The following is a 22,007-nucleotide window of genomic DNA, read 5'->3' as shown; positions in this document are numbered from 1 at the left end:
GGGCTGTTCGTGGAAAGTTGAGTGGAGCTGTTGACTTACAAGTAACTGAGCTCCCAGAGGTGGTGGTTTATGCTCAGTGTGTGCTGGCTGGAGTTGGTTGTAGTCAGCATTTCTTGCTTTGCACAGAAATGAATGCTTCAGTTATGGTTATTAAAAAAAAGGAAATTTTATTACCTGTGCAGCCCAAACAGGTGATTGCTTCCAAGACACATTCAGTCCCAGATCTCTCATCACAGAGGAAACCCTTTGTTATGGTTGCTATGTTATGCTCTTGTGGACCGCCTGCAGTTAAGATGACATATTATGCTTTTCAGTTTTCCTCTTGTGTGTTGTAAATGTTTTTTTATGTATAAAAAGCACCAATTCTGGAGCAAAAAGAGCTGCTCTCCTCTCAAGAAAATCATCACCTCATCAGTCGTCCGATCGATACCTCTGCATCATCGTGATGTCACCACAATGCCACACATTTGCATAATGCACGCCTAGTATGGAAGTAAGAATAATAGAAACAGTTGGCCAATCACAACAGACCGAGGGGCCTTACAGAGACAGGAGCTAATGCCAAGGGTTTCAGACAGAGGATGAAAAGAGGAGCTGCAGCAATAGATAGTTTAAGGAAAGTGGTGCATTAGAGAATGTGAACATTTTCAACAACACCCCCCCAAAAAATATATGAACCTTAATTTGAGCATGATATGTTTCCCTTTAAACTCATGTTGGACAGTGATGGACAACAATAGGTTTGTCATTGTGTGCCCATTCATTATTTAAGCTATTCTTTAACAATAACTCAATGAGGTTAAAATGGATTATTGGAAGATAAGGTCAATCAAGAACAAAAAAAAAATTGTATGGAAATAAAATACTCGATGGATGAATGAAATATGTAAAATATCTTACTCCAACACCACTTGTTAATTTGACAGTCTTATGTCTTCTCATTGCAAAACGAGTTAGTTTGGCTGTTGTGATTCATAATTTTCTGAAAAGACCACAAAGCTAATTCATCTTCTGACACCATACCAGATAAATTAAGCAATTAATCAATGGTACTATCTGATGATAACATAAATGCCACCAACACATGATGACTAACTATCTCTTATTATGTCTCTGACAAGGAGAGAGGAGCATGAGAGACGCTGCTGCCAGGAGAGTCGCTGACTACTGACTTCTCCATGATAACATTATCAGACATGAATGCGTTTTCACGGTTTGAGAAAATCAATATATGAATATTCCAAATCTCTAATCAGCATGCTAATGTTATGTGGGCATGCTGGCAAAGATAGCTAACTCACCAAACAGTAAAAGGTCTTTCAGCTAGTGTGCCAAGCAGGTTCATGCAACATTCGCTGGTCTTTTCAGAACATCTCACATGTCTTGTTTTCAGCAAATGGTTGCATTTAGGCTAAATGGGACATTTGGAAACCGACTGCAGAGTGGATTGCCGGCCAAATGATGCCGTGGCAGTGAGGGGATGGACTGAACCATCTCAAAGGGCGGCGCAAAAATGTGAGATTTCTATTTTGCATAAAAAAAATATACATTCAAGCACTTTACTTGACATATCCCTTTTCCTTTTTTTTCTCAAATTCACACAGGAGTATGGGGAACCTTCTATATAACATCCAATCTATAGCTCTATATCCGTGTCCGCTGTCAGTCTCACCTGCTGCTTCCACCCGAGCTGGCTCTTCCACAGCATCATGTTGGCAGCTGTCCTCCTCTTCCTCCTCCTCCTCTCTTCATTATTTGCTGTCATTCCTGACCCTCTGTTGCCGCCACAGCCACACTGGTTGAATCTAATAAAAATATCTCTAATAAAATATCAAAAAGAGAGATCACCCTAACCCATGTGATTTCTTGAAGCAACACAATGCAACTTTTCTTTACCTTAAAAGGGCGGTTTTGCAGGTACTTTCTATCAGTATAATGCTGGTAAGAAACATACAGATTCATACTCTGAGGGGCGGCCAGATGATGAGACACAGGTTGAACACATGAGGGCGAAGCAGGTAATTAAATATGAGGAGAGCAGGAAGTGAGGATATGAAACAAGACAGAATGGGATTTTTCAAAACAAAACAGGAAGAAAGGTTTTTTTACACTCGATTAGTTTTGCAAATGTAACACTCTTTCGATTGACATATTTCCAATGGGTTGGCTGAGTGTAAATTTCTTCCAACCTAACAAAGATCATGACAGAGAAAGCTAACTTCAGTCTAAACCCTGATATAGAAGCACCAGGGCTACTTTCAGACAAAACATTGAAAAGTGTGTTCAAAGTATCGTTGCCTGCATGATCTCAGATATATTATTTAATGACTCAGTCAGCTGACACGCCTGTACTGTCGTCTTTTTCAAGGCTGTTTTCTTTGTTTTCCGACCTCAGGCGCCGTTGGCCTACAGGGACCTTCGGGCTGGTATACTCTTTCTGCCTTTGTGCTTGTTAGAGTCGAGCATCATAGTCTCACAGGAGATCTGTGTCGAAAAGACAGGCAGCAGCAAGAGAAACCCTCTGATACACTGACATAATGCATTAGAAAGGAGTGATAAACATGCATGTAAATCTGAATGACAAGCGTTCGAAGAAATTGAACAACTGTTCTTTTTGATTTGGTTCTCACGCCATGTGTGTGCCACAAATAGGGATCCCTTTCTTTTCCCTGGGTGTTCCCAGGTTTTAAAGATCTACTTTAGATTCTACTCACACAGTGACCGGGCCTTGATATGTGGCAAGAGAGTGGATTTCAGACAGAGAGCAAATGGGAAAGACACTGGGACTTTAAGTATCATACGGGTAACAGGTCACACATTGACACATAGCTGATTATCTGCTGCTCTTACCGTCCTGAAAACATGCACTGTCTCCTTTTCTCCCTCCATTTGTGTCTGTCTGTCACCCATGATCTGTGTTTCAATGCCCTCCCTGGTCTCTGTCCCTTGGTGGTAATTGGACCCAACATGGCCCCGGACAGACGAGACAGTAACACAGATGGGGTTTAACCGACTTAATGATGCATTTCTGATTCCTCTTAATTGGCTATCGGAGGTGTATACCGGTGGGTCATGGAGATGGGGGCTTAACACAAGTCAACCTGACACTCTCTGAACCCATGAACCTCCCCAGATGGAGTCACTAAAATATTTGCTCTGAGAGAAAGCTTTAAAAAGGTTCCCAAACTCCCTACAACTTTAGATACACTAATGAAAAAGATTCAGTTTAATGACCGTGTGCCTGCGTGGATATTCTCCAGATACTCCGACTTCCTCCCACAGTCCAAAGACATATAGATTGGATTAATTGGTGACTAGCTTGGTGGAATTGCTCACATTTTTGAATATGAGTATGAATGGCTGTTTGTCTCTGTAAAGATGCTTTCAGACAGATGTCCACAAGGATGTCCATTTTCCTTTAACCTGTCCTGCCAACTCCCCGGTAAAATGTCTAGAAAATGTTGGAGTGAGCCAATGCGAGAATATAACAAGAAAACGCTTGTCAGATACAAAACATGGAAGAATAAAAATATCTCAGGATGAAAGTGAGGTGCCATACTCGTGGTAGAGAAGTGTCAACTTTGAAAGATGAAATTATTCAAGGGCTTTGGTGAACAGGGCAGATGCAGGGGTTGCTGTGCTGAATACAAAAACACTAATCTTCATGTCCTGCCTCCTGCATGTTCTACCCAGGTGCAGAGGTGGACTTATCCATTCGGCAAGGGGTAGTAATTGCCTTGGTCCCCGTAGGGGCCCTATAAAACACTTAATAAACTTATGGTTAAGACTAAATTTTTAATCTTCATTAATTTATCACGTCATTCTTAAAAACCAAACGCTAAAATGTTCATTTTTTATTGGGATGGTTACGATGTAGATGACAAACATACGATCATGTGTTTAGTTATTAGTTTGATTCAAGGACAGAAAGAGAAAACAGGGACGAAGACAAAAAGGTGGAGAACAATGGATGCAGAAAATTGCAGAATAATATAGAATGTCATATAAAATTATGATTCACAAATGAGCATTTATGTTTGTCATGGTTATGGTCCCAATTCTCAAAGATAAACACTGTCGACTTTCTCCCTGTGAGTTAGATAAGAAGATAAATACCACTCTCATGTTTATAAATACTGGGTTGGACTCATTCTTTGCCGGAACCGAGACAACCAGCAGTGGTGCCAAGAAGCAAACTGGCTCATGATACCCTGACAAAAAGTCAGATTGTTGTGTTACAATTCTTTAACAAACATAGGAATTGGCATAGGAATGGTATCGATCTTTCAAGACTTTTTTGCAGTCCATCTCCTCAGAAATGACTGTCCTCTTCCATGTTATTAACTCAAAGCAAAGTGATATACCATCTTCATGCTGATGAGTCTCTGTGCAAACGTACTGTTCTTTGAGATCAATAACTTATTCCAGCCCCCAGCACAATGAGTTCTCTCGGTTTCTCTCTCCTGCACCTTTTTTCTCCCTCTCTCTCCTATGCTCCTCCTGCTCCGAGTTAAAACTCCAGAGAAATGGAGAGCGATGGGGGTGAGGGAGAAAGATCTCTGGAAAAGAAAGTGATTTATTCCCAGGCATTTCCAGGGGAACATCATGAATAAATTCAGACTAAGCATTCATACATGGCTCTGTGATTGTTTCGTCTTGTCCCCATGGAGAAACGAGAGGAGGGGTGAGACTGTTCGCAGAGTCCGCATGTTTTATAATTGGAGCTTCTCAAGGAAATAATACAGCTTGTATTTTACTGTACATATGTAACCTTCAATATAAATGATCACTTGGACATTGTTTTTGCTATTTTAACAAGGTGGATGTTATTATTCCTGTTCTTTTTTATATAAATGCATGAATAGGGTTGGATTAAATTTAATGCCAAAACAATTGTGAAAACTCTTTCTCCTGGTTGATAAGATATAATTTAGTTTTTTCAATTAAAAGTAAATGAATTGATAATCAAAAACAATACAAAATATTAGACATTAAGAGGACATTATAATTACATTTAAAAGACAATAAAATAAATCTAAAAGCAAAAACAAGCATATAGAAGGGTCTGGATCTTTTGTAACATATAAGAAAGTCAAAATATTTTTAGGTCTGACCGTGTACTACTTTATAGACAAATATAAGGGTTTTAGGATTGCTTAATGTGCTGTTGCTGTAAGTGAGTTCTCTGCTATGTAGAGTTGAGTGTCATCTGCATAATGCTAAGACATTTTATAATAGTCCATATATGAGGAAGGGGAAACATGCAGATATTGAATAGAAGAGGCCTGAGAATGGATCCTTTAGGAACTCAACTTGTCAGAATCATACAACAATGGCAACATGTATCAATCAACTGCTATACATTCAGATTTATTGTGTGTCCCTGTTATTGTGACAGTGTTGGCACCCAACTGGACATGTGCTGCAGAGGTCTAAGGAAATAATTTATTTATACATACAAGTAATTTACATTTAGAACTGCAGCTGCATGGCTTAATCAAAATTAAAAACCTATATGTTTAATTATGCATTAAAATCATCATTATGAAATGGAGTCACAATAAAAACATCGATAAATAAGGACTCTTCACAACCTGGCAACCAAGATGTTGTTCCTGTTTACCGCTTGTTTTATTATTTTAAAGCATTATCAGAAGCCATTAGTTACAACATAAAAAAAGCACGCCTTCTCTGAAAGTGGGACAACATTTCTTTCTATTTCAAGTCATTAACTCCAGGTTATGTTTTCTGAAAACAGGAACTTAGTTGGGAAGTAGCATTGTGATGTGTTTTCTTCAATGCCAGGTACAAGCCAGAGGATCATTCATTAAACAACAGCCTGCTGTGCTCGTTCTGTTAACCCACCAGTGCTTTGAAAACAGGAACAACATCTCTGTGGATATTCGTGGGTTATCCTCGGGTCTGTGTAACAGGCCTGTGCTGTCCTTGCTTTAATAGTATATGATCAAAAGAGCAGCTCTTTTATTTGGGCTCTGTCTGTGTGGTTTCAAAAAGTTGTGCAGCGAAATTACCCGAGTGTTAAACAGTATCCCTATTTTCTAAAAGTTGAATCATTAAAAAGAAGAAGTGAAGAAAAGCACACGATAAAAGCCGGAGAAAAACTGACACCAAATAAGGGGAGAAAGGTGGAAGCAAAGTAGCAGAGCTCGAAGGCTGTTGCAAGACTAGCCGTGTGCTTATCCAAGAATAGATTAATGGAGCTAGTGAGAGCACGGGGAAAGCAGAGGGTCCCCTGTGACTACACCGGCGATAGAGACACTTCTTAATCTCTGGTACAACCATCAATGATTGTCAAGGAGAGGCTTAGATATGACTGGAGACGGCTCCACACAACGTGTTACAAGAGAGGGAATCAATACTGACTGCACCACTCACTGAGTTTCATTACTGCTTATCTTGATCAATTTACAATTTTAGTGGAGCTCCTTCACTCTTCCCTATCTGTTCCTCGTGAATATCATCTTCCCATTTGTCAGAGACAAGCAAAGCACACTTTTCCAACCGTCTCCAGCTCGCACAGGTGCTCCGCTGTACTTGAGCGCACCAGCATGAAAATCCTCATTAGAGGGGTTCATCTGTCTGGGGTTTCTGCATGCCTCCATCTTCTCTTCTCACTCTCTGCCTCTGTATGTATACTTTCTAAGATTCCCTGACAAGTTTTATCCAGTGAACAGACATTAAAAAATAAAAAGAAGCAGCCTGAGGTCAGTTAAACTCTTCTCATTAAACTGCAAAAGTCCAGCGAAAAGCTCTCTCTGCTTTATTTGCTTTGTTAATGAAATGTGTCTCCTCTCCTCTGGCGCCTCAGTATCGAATCTAATTAAAACCATAAACCCGGTTTGAATACAGATATATTTCACCGACTGGCATTGATTCTTTTGAAAATACGTTGAAATGTACCAACATCTAGAAACCTCTTGTTTTCAATGTCACTAGTGTTTCTAATGTGAACTGCATGTGTACATCACACATTTGTGTAATTTGCCAAAACAGTGATGTTCATACAAGAGACTGAACGTGAAAGTCGGAATATTGTTGATAATTGTTATTCTAATATCTATCTGCCTACCTACCCACCCTTGACGCAGAAACATTGGAGGTATAAGCTCAAAGTCAGTTTTGATACAAAACCAAACAAAGGTCCTGAATTAATTCTCTGCCTTGATGACCCTCGTTGTCTCATGACAGCCATCACGGTCCCATTTGGCCATATTCCAGGCTAACATGGAGTTTATGTTGGAGTTTGTGTTGAGTCATCATTTGTTGACATTTGCTGACTCCATTTCTAATCTAACGTTTGGCGCTGTAGGCAGAAGAGAGCATCTCGAATGTCACATCCTTTGGAAAACAGTCGACAGGCTCATATAGGCAACTGAGAAAGTAGGGTAAGACCTCATTTGTTAAAGGAGACATTTTCAGATTTTCTTTCTCCTTGTGTGTTAATATTTTGTTTTCTGCAAATTTTAGTTAAAAAGCCCAAAGTCCAATCTAAAGGGAGATTGTCTATACCAATAGAAAATACTGTTCCTAAAGTTCCTTTAACGCCCCGTCAGAAGTCCCCCCACTACTTCTGGGTATCACTGTTACCTACATTCACAAGATGCATGCTTAGCGGCTAGTCTGGCACAGCCCTTAACAGATCCAGGTAAAGTAAGACCAGAGTCCGACATTTCCTACACGTTCCAGAAGTGGTTTACCAATCACCACAGAGGGAGTCAGCTGGCCAATCAGAGCAGACTGGACTTAATCGGGAGGGGGGCCTTGAAGAGAAAGGAGTTTAAACCAAGTGTTTCCGACAGAGGCTGAAAAGAAGGGCTGCAGCAATGGGCAGAGGATGTGTTGTGATGTGATGATGTCTTAACAACAACCCCAATCAAAATGATGAACATGAATATGAGCATAACGCGTCTCCTTTAAGGTATGTTACAGTCTGACACATCTGAAACAAACACCGGACAGCTATCATTTCATAGTTTGAAAGAATACAAAATACAGTTTTCGTCAGTGATGTTTAGCTTTCTGTGCTTTTCTTAATATATGGACCAATATACAGTATATAGATCGACAATCTGCCCCTGAGATCCATCACACACTTGATGTGTTTTGCAAATTACATGCTTCACATGGTGTTGATCTTTTTTGTGAGGGGGGGGGGTTAAGCTTCTTTCCAGCCTGACTCTTAATACTCAGCATACGGACGATATGGACGGATGACAACACAGATACATCTGAGCCCCCCCATCCCAGCCAGTGGACGCAGATATGAGCTGCTCGGTTAGCAAACAGATGCCTCGAAGTTATGAATATAAATATTATATTTAAGTAGTTCCTGAGGCTTATTATGACCCAAGTGAGCAGGGGGGAGTATAAAAACAGAGTTGGATTGTTTGTGTTGCAACTTGCTCTCGCAGCGGTGGATAACCAGCACACTCAAGGGGATGCCTGCATTGACAGATTTCTTTAGAGCAGTTCCATATCTCGCACAGAGCATTTTATTCCCAAGTGTGTGAATATGTTGAGTTGTGGGAGGAGATGAATGCAAATTTCTGCTTGTTTATCCCAGAAATTTCAAGACTGTTAACACAAGAGCCACGGACAGTGCATACCACAGCAGATAACACTGTATGTGCAGGGATTTTACTTTGGGGTTTGTGTGTCTGCATAAACTGTAGCTCTGAGCGTGAGGTAATAAAGTATATTTGTTTTGAAATTTGTCCCTGAAGTCTACAGGCTCGCTCGATATCTGCCTCATCACAGGTGAATTTCACACAAAACAGCCTCCTCATAACTGAGAGAGAATTCATAATATTGCGAGGTTGAGATTGATCCAGTGGAGACGGAATTTGTTCTGGATGAGCTCTATCAGTCGGGGTTGCTCGTGCACGGTTCGTGCGTGCGCTCAAAGGTGGGCGGCTGCATCTTGAGCCCTAATGGCTTCCATGCTGTGCTGCTGAGTGGTCCGCTGTACAGTGACACAAATACATACCAACGGACTTCAAATCCCAGTTTTAAAGCCCAATTCAGACTGAAAGAGGCTGCATGGAAGCCAAAAGCATTAACTCCACTTTAGTTAATGTTTTGTTTCACAAACCTCAACGATAAATGCTTTGTCATTGGAAAATTAACAATTTAAGGTTCTATTTCGCTGCATATAACAGGATATATCATTTTAGGAAACCAATTAAAAAGTCTCAGTTCTTCTAGATGTAACGTCACATGTTTTATATAGCCATTGTTTACAGTATCATGTAAATGAACAACCAGGAATCAATACGCAGCAATTGTTTAATGTTCCTCAGAGACCAATACTGAAAATAGCTTCTGTCCTTCAGCTTTGATAAGCCTGCAAATTTAGTTCTCTTTACCCTCCTGTGCAAAGTCCGGTTGCATAATCAATGGAGCTGCAGAGCATCGAGCAGACACAAAAAAATCAATGACGCAGATGATGAAAGAATGCAGAAATAATTTAGGCTTCTCATTCTTTTTTTTGTAACGATATCGTTAAACTGACCAAAAGGAATCCTTTGTGCTATTATGTTTTCTTATTTATGTGTCATGTCTCTCCGCCTCTCCCCGACTTCTCGCTCCTCGCTTTCACTATCCAAATATCGAGCTGAACTTCTTAGAGTTTAGTCTTTGTTCTTGCCTGTGTATGTGTGTGTGTGTGTGTGTGTTTGTGTGTGTGTGTGTGTGTGTGTGTGTGTGTTTGTGTGTGTGTGTGTGTGTGTGTGTGTGTGTGTGTGTGTGTGTGTGTGTGTGTGTGTGTGTGTGTGTGTGTGTGTGTGTGTGTGTGTGTGTGTGTGTGTGTGTGTGTGTGTGTGTGTGTGTTTGTGTGTGTAACGGTCAGTTGGTGCGAGTGAATGAAATGGAGGTGGACCTTCCTTTTGAAGTCATTTCATATAATCCAATTCTGGCAGAAACTGAACTGGTCTAGTGAAGTTAAAGTGACACTGAGCAACTTTCTTACCTTAAAATATAAACTTCAAAATGAGTTTGATGGTCCACTGACCAGGAATAGGAAGAATGGTGCTTTTATTCCCACTGCTCACCCTGAACACCTGTTCTTGCTCGAGGTAACTTTGCTGAGCAGGTACGATCTCCTGAACTGACCCGTAGTCGCAGTCGGAATCACACCAAGCAATTTCAAGAGTTATGTAAGAGGTTGATTACATAGACTCAGAAGTAATTAAAAACCAGCATTTATCTCCAATATTCAGAGAGGAAACATTTCCAAAAATTGGCACTCTGAACAGAGTATGGTGCACTTGTTACAGCAGCAGCTCCTCTGATTCAGGAAGCTAATGGGTTTAAAAGCTAATTGCTCCAGGTTTAAAATCGGTTGTGTAATGTTTGCGTAATCCTGCATAAAGTCTAACAAACAAACAATGAAAAAATAACCCGCTTGGCAGAGGTAATCACCATGTGTGGCTGCAGAGGGCGGTGTTTCACAGGAAAAGTTGCACAGTGTTGTTATAACTTGAGAATTAATTTCAGTGGTTTTCCTTCTAAAGAAGACGATTCATTCTCCAGCTGCTTTCCAATGTGTCACTTTGCTTTGTGGTTTTAAATCATTGATAGAGGAGGTTGAGCCCATGTGGAATATTGGGGTCTATATTCCCCATTGACTATTAATATAAGGTTAAGGGATAGATCAACTGAGGGTGATAAAGTATGCATTATTAATCATGTTCCTCGAAGGTCAAATCTTTGGTCCAGACTGCAAGAAAAGCGAGATATGTTTGTCACGTAGGTGTTTTCTAGCTCCACCTCTCATGCAATTCAAATGCCGTTAAATTATTAAATCCACGCTTGACCTGTTAAGATGTTTACTCAAATTAAAAGGTAAAGCTGAATATAAAATCTTCATCACTTTTGAAAAAAACTTGTGGTTACAAAAAACATTAAACTGGTCATACAATGTCAGTGACAGCAGCAGGTCGATACTTTCAGGGCAGCCGATGACAGTATAATCCATTCCCCCGTTAAAGGTGGACTTCTCGGATAACTGCCTTTAAAAGGAACTTAAATGGTTAAAATGACTCGGCTCAAGCCAAAGCTCACAGATAATCTAAATCAAGGAGCACTGAAGACCTGAAAGATTTTCGGTGAATTGAATCGATATCTCTGTGAGGGTCTCCACTAAAAGAACTGCACGTTGTGAACTTCACAGAGCCGCTACTTATTGGAGTGAGGCAAACACTCCCACAACCTGGAGTAAGCAGCAAAAACCCGCAGCCCTGTGCAACTGGGAAAAGCAATATACTGGGAGGACTCAGAGTATATTCCCCCTCTGCTACAGTCATAATGGGTTTACATTCAAAAGAAGAGGAGGGTGCCTCAGAGCTGGTGGAGGAACAAGAGGCAGCAGATCCCTACGGGGTTCAAACACATGAGGCTCTTTTACAGGACAAGATATTAACTACTGAACACTGTACTACACTACTATACTATACCAGGATGATGAGTCAAGAATCAAATAGTGCAAAGTAAGGCCTGGAGATATTAATATTTCACACAGACGCTCCAAGATTTATATTCAAGTTCTTCTGATGCTTATTTATATACAGGTCTCCTGAATTCAGTTGTATACATAATAAATCCAAAGCTAGATCCAAGAGTGTGTCCTCTGAGCCCATGATTCACCCTTTTCCTTTATGAGCCAAACAAGATTATTGAACACATATTTTCTACTATGATTTTGTATTTTTGGCTTCTTTAAATTATGTATTTCGTGTCGATTCAAAGTTACTATTTTCATATGTGAAAATTGTGACACAACTAGAACTATTATCCTATGGGCATATGCTTCCTGACATATATTACATTCACAGTAATTTGAACATTTGTAAAAAATGTAAAGAAATTCCCTCCAGGTGTCCTGTAGATATTGTGTTCACAAGAATGTGAGAGACCACAAAGTGAAAACTTAATGCCTTGGTCTCCTCGCTGTCGATGTGCAGAGGCATAAAAATCCCTTTACGTACCTATGTTTCTTCGCCTTTAGCTCACTCAACACAACATTTGCCTCTGACAGAGTTCTTGTTAACTTAATTCACATTGTTTTGTCCTTTTTTAACTCTTAACTGTGAAATATTCACCGTGCTATATTCCCTGCCTGTGCAATACAATGGTTCCTGTGCAATCCGTTCACTGTACATATTCTCACACTGCACGTATTTGTCTTGTTTTCACTCTGTATATATTTCTTTCTATTCCATTCATATTTTTCTATATTTCTTATATTCCTTAAACTGAAGTGTGATTATCCTTTACTTAATAATTGTACAGTATGTTACTTATTACTTACTGATGCCAATTTTGACCCTTGCTGCTGTAATATTGCAAATTTCCGCATTGTGGGGCTATTAAAGGATTTTCTTATATAATCTATATTATCTCATCTTATCTTATCATACAGTTTATCTACATGTTTCTGCTGTAGTGAACCTCGAGATTGGACCGATTCCATCACAGCACATCTCTGCAAACTCGACTGTCTTGTCTGTATCGTTTGTTTCATTCTCCTGCAAAGCTCAACATTCTGAATCTACTGACAGTAACCAGGATCCTTCTTGTGAGTGTGCCCTGGCCGTGACCAGAGAACCAAACAGCCAGAGGGGACCATCCTGATGGACGTGTTACTTTACTATTCATGTTATTTTCTTTCCATTGCATTCTGTTCTGTATCTATGGATTGTTAAGTGGGCTTCATGCGGTCCAGAGGCTGAAGGTTCCCTCGTCCCTGGTGAAACATGAGGAAAACATTGCAAGTGAGCAATATTTGAAACCACATGGCCTCAACAATGCGAGTCTGCTGACAGTGATACATCTAATCTCATTTGCTTCACCGACACACACACAAACACACACACACACAGCATATAGTTATCGACTCCCAAGCAATAGGCCACATGCTCAATTAAGCATGTTATTGACACAAATATGCACAGGTGATACATCACAGCCGCGAGACTGTAGTTGTTTTATATTAGAAAAAAGAAAAAAAACGGTTGTTAGTCACACTGTGTTACGCACTGTGTAACAAGGGATTTGTTCTCTCCGTGCTTTCCCATGAGCCACTTGTGCATGTCTGTCTCACCAGGGAGAACAAGTGCTGGCTCGACCATCTGCAGCAACCGGAGGTTTTTATTTTTGCTCAAGGACACTTTGGCGTCGACATACATCCGCTGTCACAACGGAGGAAAATGCAACGTCTCACAAAACACTCCCTCGACTTTGTGCAGTGAGCATAAGTGAAGGTGTGTGTACCGTGTGTGTTTACGTCAGAGGGATCTCGTTACAGTGAAGTCGATAAATGTTTCTGTGATTGGTCGTTCTCTCATCCCAGATCTCAATTTTCTGAATTCAATTTGTGACTCTGCGCGGCCAACAGCGATCGCTCACCGCTGCAGCGTCTCTTGTCTGAATTTTGCAGCTGCTCTTTTCCATAAACAGATATAATGACTTCAGCTTGACTGAATGAATGGAGTTGCTCCGCCGTCATTCTCGATCTTTTCAATTACACTCAGAGGTCACTGAATACAAACAAGGCCTGGACATGTCTGCACTTCAGCTCATGTAAATAGAAATGTGTCACAGAGCGCACACATCATGAAAATAGGTTTTTATGAAAGGTACTTACGACTTATGGTGAACACGTTTGTGTGGGTTGAACAATGTAGGTGTGTTTGTGTATTTTGTATAGGTGTATACTTTACAGTACATTACATAAGAGCTGCACCCCAGTTATACTTCTGCATTTTTCTTCTGCACTGTAGTTTTGAACATGTAAATATGATTAAGTCCGTGTGGTTGGTAAGCTCTGAGTGGGAGAGCACAACGGGACATGCACAGTGCATCAATAGCAGGAATAAGTTGTATAGATTTTCAGAATGCAATTCTGAGGAGAAGAATGAAAACTATTAATCTGAGTGTAGAGGCCAGTATGTGTGGACAAGTAATAACTTACATTCAATTATTGTGGCAGTTGTTGTATAAAAGCCATTGATTTATGGATGCTTGCCCTTTGCCTTTCAGTCAGGTCCACAGGCTTCAGATTTTTCTGTTAGATCTCATGGCTGACCAAACTCAAACTCTATCTTTTTCTCTCGCTCTTTATCTTTTTCTTATACTTCTCAAAACCAGTCTTTTGAGACTTGGAATAAATTTGTTCCCATTCGGGGGTGAAATCAACAGGGACTGGAGGTAAATCCAGACTAATTTAAAGGGAGTCAGCTCATCTGGCTTTTTTCATTGTGAATGAATTAGCAATCGTATTCAAACTGTGCACCTTGACGTGCTCCCCATTGCTAATCGGATTTTAAAGCTCTCTTTGAGACAGACTCCATGGAAATATGACATCAATGATGATACAATAAAAAAAGCTCAAGAATCTCATCAGCTCGTGCTGGTATGCAGAAACCTTTTATCATTCTCTTTAGTCAAACACAATGTGAACTAACACTGTAATGAAACATCACCCATTCGATTTGAGATACTGTTTATTGTATTAAGCAAAAGAAACTGCCTGTGCAGGGGGGGGCGGGGGGGGGGGGGTACAGATTTGAGGAATCTACTCAAAATCTCTCGCTTTCAAACCGGCTCCATTCAGGGAACCTTAGTGGTACCCAGTGAAGCAGTTCCTATTTCAATCGTAATCAAGGATTCCTTGTTAATGGAGGGCGTCACGTGCAAGTAAACAGTAGTGAGATGGTAGATTGCATTGATCACCTGCAAGTGATTGTACTCTAAAAATATTATACAGTCAGTGACTTTGAAAGTGCCTAAAAAGATGGAGGACACATCGGCACTTCCTCCTTCTTTACAAAAATGAAGCCAAACGGCCAAAATATCCTGGACACGGGTGGCGAGTGAGTCTCAGCTGTCAATCATGCATTTAAGCCCAATTTTAGATTCAAATACACGAACAACAACCAAACTTCAAAATTCATCTGTTTAATAAGAACAACTTTAAATGTATTCAGAATGTAAATTTTAGTTTGATCCATGTCCTGGAGAAGGTGGGGTCTATGACCTAAATTGCAGCCAGCCAGGTCTACGATCATTAATTATCATCTTCATTACTGGACCACAGATTTTGGCAGCGTGTCACCAAGCAACACCTCCCACTAATGTATCTAAACTACTTCATCCACCTGTTTAAAATGGATGCACAACAGTCGCAGTTGCATTAAAATACTTCATATTTCCTGACTCAAAAAGTTTGGAGATTTCAAATTTCTATTCGAGTTGAAATCTCTTCCATTTGTGGGAAACCACTTTATGGCTCCCACACAGATGAGCACTCCCAATTCTGGAGCCAAACACTTAAACACCAGCCAGTTTTAGGAAGAAGAGGAGGAGGAAGAGGAGGATATCAATAATTGCTGGAGCCCATAATAGGCTGGGCCTGCAAGAGCAGTTTCAGACACTCGTGGTCTTTTTCAATCTGTCTCAGATGCTGTGATTAGAGAGCGAGTTACTGCAACGGCATTTTCCAAAAATGTCATTTTTGGAGCCGTCACTGTGATTTCTCCATCTGTTTGCTGGAGTAACGACATCCGCCCTTAACACAGGGAGACAGGCGTCAGATTGGCCCCCTTCCTGATCCTTAGTGGGCCCTGCTTTCAGGGGGGGGGGGGCATGTGAGTCTCCAGCACAGAGAGAGGGGGATAAGACAAACACAGAAAGTATGGGGTGTCTTGGCAGCTTTTCTTTACGCTTTAATCAGGAAGATAAGCCAAGATTCGCCTTAGTCTGAGTCAGTTAGAAGGAGAACGGCCATATGACACTAATACAATGCCCACACATGCATAACTAATCACTCTAAGACATTGCCAGAGGTTTGGAGGAGGTTTTGAGGCAGGTGCGTGAAGAGGTTTACATTAAAGGAAAGCGTTCTGCATTCGTCTCAGGCTGCATCAACATTTTATTTTCCACAACACTTGTGCAACATTTACAGCTTGCGTCCAGTTTTTGAGGCCCTTAAATTCAGCTAGTCACATTTATACTTTGAAAAGTCCAGATGGGACTTTGGGACAGTTTTGCCAGATGGTTTCCAGCCCAAAGAATGTTTAAGAACCACTAAAACGCATTCACATTCATACAGCACTTCGACACTCAGCACTTTTACCATCACACTGTCGACTATCTTGCCCAAGAGCACTTCACAATGCAGGCTGGAGGAGCTTAGAATCAAACCAGACTTTCTGGTTAGTAGACCATCCTTTATACATATATATATATATATATATATATATATATATATATATATATATATATATATACACAAGTATTTCTTATCACAAAAATAATGATTCAATTATTGACTTTGCAGCATAGAAGGACAATATGTCTATTGTAAATGTTGTATTGAATCCACTGGAGAAAAAATGCTTTTTTTTAAGGTGTTGTGACTCCTTTAAAATAAGGCTGAGTCATGTAACTCCCTGCCATAGTTGCATGTCGTCAAAAGAGTAGAAACTCTTCTTTGCAGCTTTTTCATTTTTACTTCCTTGATGTAAAACTCTCTCAAACGAAACAATGTGAAATGTCAGTATAAAGGAGCAGATCCCTGCAGGGACGTGACTCTGGGATTACCAGAGCTCATCGAGTTAACCTGCAGCCGAACCCGACTGGAAGGCAGTCAGTGTCCGTTCAGTTTGCTGTAGTGAATGCTGCCATTTAAAAAACACACATTGGCGGATGCATAACACTGATGCAGATATGTGGGGCAATAAAATGTACGTCAATCATCTGTCGTCATGTACTTTCCGTCTGCTAAAAGCTAAAGTGCTACTCTTTTACTGGGTTAGATCAAGTCAGATGGAAAAAGTGCGTTGAAAAGAGAAAGTGACTTTGTTGAAGAAAAAAAACCATCACTATCTGTCCTACTTTAAGTAGAGAAGGGCACCGAAGGTCGCCCAGGAGATTCAGCTGGTTCAGGACAAAAGTTCAGCTAAACTGCTCAGAATAAACTGATCTTAAATAACAAAGATCTGTTGGCTGTGATTAAGTCTTAAGAAGACTTAGCTGGAAATCCTTCGATCAATATCAGTGTACAGGTAATGAAAGACTTATAAAGGCCACTGAAGCAGTCTTGTATTAACTGATTTATTGATTGACTTAAATGAGGATTTCAACAGACTCCTTAGGTTTATTTTAAAATGAAAATTAAGTAAAAGATTATTGAAAGAGTGCATCATATTTTAAAGAGATATACAATATAACTAGCCCAGTCATACCTTTAGTAATGAAAGAACGAGAAAATAAATCTGGAGAAATCATTCTTTATCTGCCTCCTCAATCATTAGATTCTAAAACATCCAATTTCTTACAAAGTTAATTTTATTTTTCATTAAAAACTTAGTTTGCTTATTGATTTTCAATACCTCTACCAAGTTTATACTTTCAATAATGTAGCTGAAATGCTTTCAATCACTCCGCAGAGAATTTTTACATATAAAGTAAAACACTGCTCTCTGCTGGTAGAGAACTATGAGTGCAGTTAGAAAAAAAAATGACATCAAGTAGAGCGCTAGATGATTTTGTTAATTTCCTCAAATGTAATTTTTAGCCTAGGTGTCAATGCACATTAAACAGCCGGTTGTAATCTTACTAAAATACACTGTACATCTGTAAACATGCATTTAAAGTTTAACACCTCGTTGCTGAAAGAACCATCATGCACACTTCTTTTAATTTAGGATTCAGTCAGGCTCCTGAGGTGAAACAGCCTCCAGGTTGGACAACGGAAAACTTAATTTTCCAGCAGAGTAGAAAGATTCTGTTGAGCAGTTTTTACAAACACTTATTCTATGATCGAACTAGATGCATATGTGACCGTGCAGCAGGAATATTATTCAAAAAACATTTTGTAAGATTAACACTTCAGTATAGTTTCATCTGTATTAGCAGTTGAAGTGAAGCAAACAAATTACTCATGTTGTTGACTAGGTTACAGCAAATAACCATTTCACCCAAAGTGCAATTCTAAACCATGAACAAACGAAAGTCAAGACACAATTTATAAACATTTATTTATCTTTATTGGCCAGAGGGAACCAGTTCAGACAAGGACTCCGTACTGTTTCAGAACGGCTGTGAATGCTGCAATCTTGCTCTCAACGTTCTTTTCCGCCACCTTGGTCAGCTTGACCAGTGACTTTTTCTTGCAGTAGCGGAGCTTGGCCTTCTCCTTTCTCTTCTCCTCCAGGGTGGCTGTGATGGCCTGGTACTTCCAGCCGACCTCATGTGCCAGACGGCCGAGGAGGGCGTACTACGAGGGGAGAGGAAGTGATCACACAGTTAACGTCTGCAAACACCAACTCAACCAAATTAGGTTTAGACGACCAGCAGCTCTAAATGTACTACTGCAGATGCTAAAGAATATTGATATTGCATTTAAAAAATTTATGTTCAAAGCTTCAGTTTAACGCACAACTTGTCCCAGACTCAACTCAGTAATCAGATCCGTAATTGTCTCATCAATAGATCAGTTAAGGAATAAAGATCTCATCAATGTCAAGTAGGAACTGTTGTGGCAGGTTAACTGAAGCATTTGATTTGTGCCAATTTTACATATATAATATTCAAGGCTCACCTTGCGAGTGGGCTTCAGGCGCACAATCTTCAGAGCAGCTGGGACGACCATACGCTTCCTCTGTGGAACAAAATTCACAAGTCAGATAAAAGAAGAAGAAAAGCGCCTGAATACACGCTGCTCGGGCAGCATGTCTCAGATATTTGTTTATTTTCAGAGGTAATTCAAACAAGGTAGGTAAGGTATTTAGATTGACATCACAGACAGCTGAGATGAAGCCACGTGTGGCCCATAGGTAATATGGTATGTGGTTCTTTGTTGCAGATCTTCACCTTGTCATAGGGTGGGGGGATACCGTCAAACACCTTCAGCCTCTCCAGAGCAGCCTGGCCTCTCTTGGTCTTGTGGGGCAACATGCCTGAAGGCAAAAAGAAAATGATAGTTCAATAAAACGTTAAATTCCATTCGACTGCAGCCATTACAAATCGTAAATTGGTCCAAGCACAAATGTTCACCCCCACTCAACTCAGCAATCAGATCCAATAAAGGGTTTTTACATCAAAAAATGATCAGCTTCGGGATAATGAGAACATCACTGTCAAATGAGGAACACGTTGTGCTGGATCAAATGAACGGAAACACTTCTACAATAAATATGACCTAATATCAACATAACACATTTTGATCTGACATTTGAACAATGTCTGTCAGTTTCTTGGTTAATGGCCTGATTACATGTCTCCATTTTATGAAATGCTTCTTATAACATGGTTGATCTTTATTTGCTTAAATTCAGACATTTATTCAGTCAGTTTTTCTGCGGTCTCTGCCAGCTAGACAGTTTGGAGTCACAATTCAGACAACATAAGCCAGGGGAGTATTCAGAGAGACTCACTTGGCTGCAAGGTCGGCATGAGTAGGGTTTAAACAAATGAGCCAGACTCACTGCATGCCAGATTGATCAGATTCAACATTTAAGGCCTCAAGTCTCAATGTGTTTAAGCCCCATAACTGTCCACATTAACCACTTGCATTACTTCACATACTTTAGAGCATATTTAATGAACTTGAACCGAGCTCAGCAAATTGAGCAACATCTTAAGTCAATGAATACAAACTTCTCAGGTGCGTTTACAATGCGCTCTTCCTTCACATTAAATGCCGATTTCAATTGTTATTTTTAAGCTGAAAATCGACTCAGCATGCAATAAACCGTATTAAGGAAGTTTCATTATCTAGATTCTTGCCACATTTTTACCTCTGACTGTCCTCCAGAAGATCCTGCTGGGAGCCCTGAAGTGGAAGGGTCCACGAGAGGGGTTGGTGTTCATCCTCTTACGCAGGAAAGACAGGTACTTCACTGTAGACGGGCACAAGGTACATGTATACTTGAGTACAGGTTACAAATACTAAGGTGAAAACTATTACTTCAGTATGGTACTGCTGATGTCTCAGATGGTAGTGCATGTCAGGTATCTCATGGTCATTTAAACTCGAATTACAGTGATAAATCATCATCATTGACAACAAGCCTGTTTCAAAAAGCCAAAAATGGAAATGTGTGACTTACGCTTGTTACGGTAGAAGTTGCCAGAGATTTGGATGCCCTCACATCTCACAACCACCACTTTGTGACCTGCAGAGGGATGGAAATGCAAGTTAAGCATTTAAAATGAACAAACCCGTAAAGAAAACATTCAGCTGCATGTGTCTCAGATGGTAGTGCATGCGAGTTCTCATGGTCGTTAAACTCGAAACAGGTAGATCAGACAGATTCAGGGGATACTCAGATGTGCCATTTAGTACTGAGGTTGCTTTCAGGCAGCTAATAGATACAACTTTCACCAACACTCACATGTTATGTCATACTTTATAAAAACTCACCCAGCAGAACCTGTTTCGCCACGAGGGCAGCGAGCCGACCAAGTAGATGGCCCCTGCCATCAAGCAGCAGAACCTGCAGATTTAAAAGACAGAGATATTGCCATTATATATCTGACACAAGCTAGTCAGCTAACAAGATAAGGTTAGCCACGTAAATGCTATGTAGAATGCTACACGTCTTAAACACCAGCTCAATGCTAATGGAGTTTAACATAAATCCTCAGACTCCACATTTGCACAGAAGAGGTTTTCGGTGTTGATTAAAATTCTTTGAGATGCACGTTTCCTCCAAGAGCTCTCACGGCCGCATGGACACCAAACCACCGGTTGAGCTACATCGTTAGCTTAGCATTCGTGTCAAAGCATGCCAACCCAGTTAGTGATTTTAAGTTCAATAACGCAACCAGGTATTAGAGCACCATTATTATTTGTTAACAACGCATGAGCATCTTATATCAGTGATTTGGACGATGCTTCATTCGGGTATTTAACTTAACGAGGGCACAAGCTAAAGCCACTAAGCTAACAGCATTGACTCGTCAGGGAAGCTGCCATGATGGAGGCATGTCCACTCGGCTACAGCTAGCTGCCGCAAACGTGTTAAAATCTGGTACTATAACAAACACCAAGCAGGACAGAGATTACACCAAGTGAACCTGACATTATCACCCGCAGTTTACATGTAAAGACGAAGACTAAACTCCCCGTTAGAGGCAAAAAGGAGGAAAAAATATCCGCAGCGTTTACACACCTTATTGAACCGGTCCGCCATGATGCGCGAAAAGAAAGAGACACGGGGCTGCTCCGAGGAAAAAGCACGGGCAGGCGGAAGTGACGACACACGAGTTCTTTCTCGCGGGATGTGGTGTAGAAACGTGTTTTTCTTTTTACTTTATGTGTTAAAGATTTAACGATATATTTTAAACCTTATGTATTGATTATAATGGGAAAATGTCGTGTTCACAAATATTCTTCATCAAACCAATTGTCGTTATATATTCCTTCCTGATTCCACACATAGTGTATCTACAAAAGATATCTTAAGATTTCAATTTCAGTAAAATGGGATTTCACATCAACAAAACAAAATATAAAATATAAAATCCACGATTCATTAGATTTGCTAACATTAGTATTTTATTAGCGATTTGCCTTCATTTTTGCCCCAAATTTTCTGTATTTTTTGTTTGCAGTCAATGTTCTATTTTCTTTTCTTTCATAAAACTTATTTCCATTTAGAATACGTGCTACTTAATGAAATGCAAATTCATATTCCTGAATACAATTGCTGTTGGCTAGAAGGAGTTTGGTAAAATGTTTAGTAAGAGTATAGCACATTTTTATTTTTAATAAATTGATAGTCTTTTGATGAGTAATTAAGACCTGCCTCCTGTACCATTTCTGCTGTCAGCTTGAAACCTCTGACTTCGGCCTATTATATAATACACTGTACATATAGGCAGTCTCCTGTTTGCCCGTATTGAGCTAATATTAATATCAATACTCAACGTCATGCCTAACACTAATAAAGCAGGTTGTGGCTCACAAAATCACCCTCACC

At 40.1% G+C, this 22,007-nt stretch overlaps 1 protein-coding gene and 3 non-coding genes across 4 annotated transcripts; all 4 read right to left on the bottom strand.

Moving 5' to 3' along the window:
• Window positions 1-18,045: 18,045 nt before the first annotated feature.
• LOC133014928 (large ribosomal subunit protein uL13) lies at window positions 18,046-21,845 on the bottom strand. Its single transcript, XM_061082144.1, has 8 exons — window positions 21,830-21,845; window positions 21,198-21,298; window positions 20,447-20,519; window positions 20,133-20,198; window positions 19,821-19,922; window positions 18,895-18,980; window positions 18,623-18,682; window positions 18,046-18,298 (listed from the first exon to the last, which is right to left on the bottom strand). The coding sequence occupies exons 1-8, from the start codon at window positions 21,843-21,845 to the stop codon at window positions 18,089-18,091; spliced, it is 714 nt and encodes a 237-aa protein (XP_060938127.1). The 3' UTR covers window positions 18,046-18,088.
• On the bottom strand, window positions 18,751-18,830 carry LOC133016996 (small nucleolar RNA SNORD34). Its single transcript, XR_009682341.1, has one exon. It is a non-coding gene; the product is annotated as a small nucleolar RNA SNORD34 (small nucleolar RNA).
• Window positions 19,086-19,163, bottom strand: LOC133017000 (small nucleolar RNA SNORD50). The gene has a single exon (XR_009682345.1). It is a non-coding gene; the product is annotated as a small nucleolar RNA SNORD50 (small nucleolar RNA).
• Window positions 20,008-20,090, bottom strand: LOC133016989 (small nucleolar RNA Z195/SNORD33/SNORD32 family). The gene has a single exon (XR_009682335.1). It is a non-coding gene; the product is annotated as a small nucleolar RNA Z195/SNORD33/SNORD32 family (small nucleolar RNA).
• Window positions 21,846-22,007: the final 162 nt, after the last annotated feature.

Source organism: Limanda limanda, chromosome 12, assembly GCF_963576545.1.
Source record: "Limanda limanda chromosome 12, fLimLim1.1, whole genome shotgun sequence".
Classification (NCBI taxonomy): domain Eukaryota; kingdom Metazoa; phylum Chordata; class Actinopteri; order Pleuronectiformes; family Pleuronectidae; genus Limanda; species Limanda limanda.
Note: the sequence above shows the minus strand (reverse complement) of the source record. Positions and strands in the feature narration are given on the sequence as shown.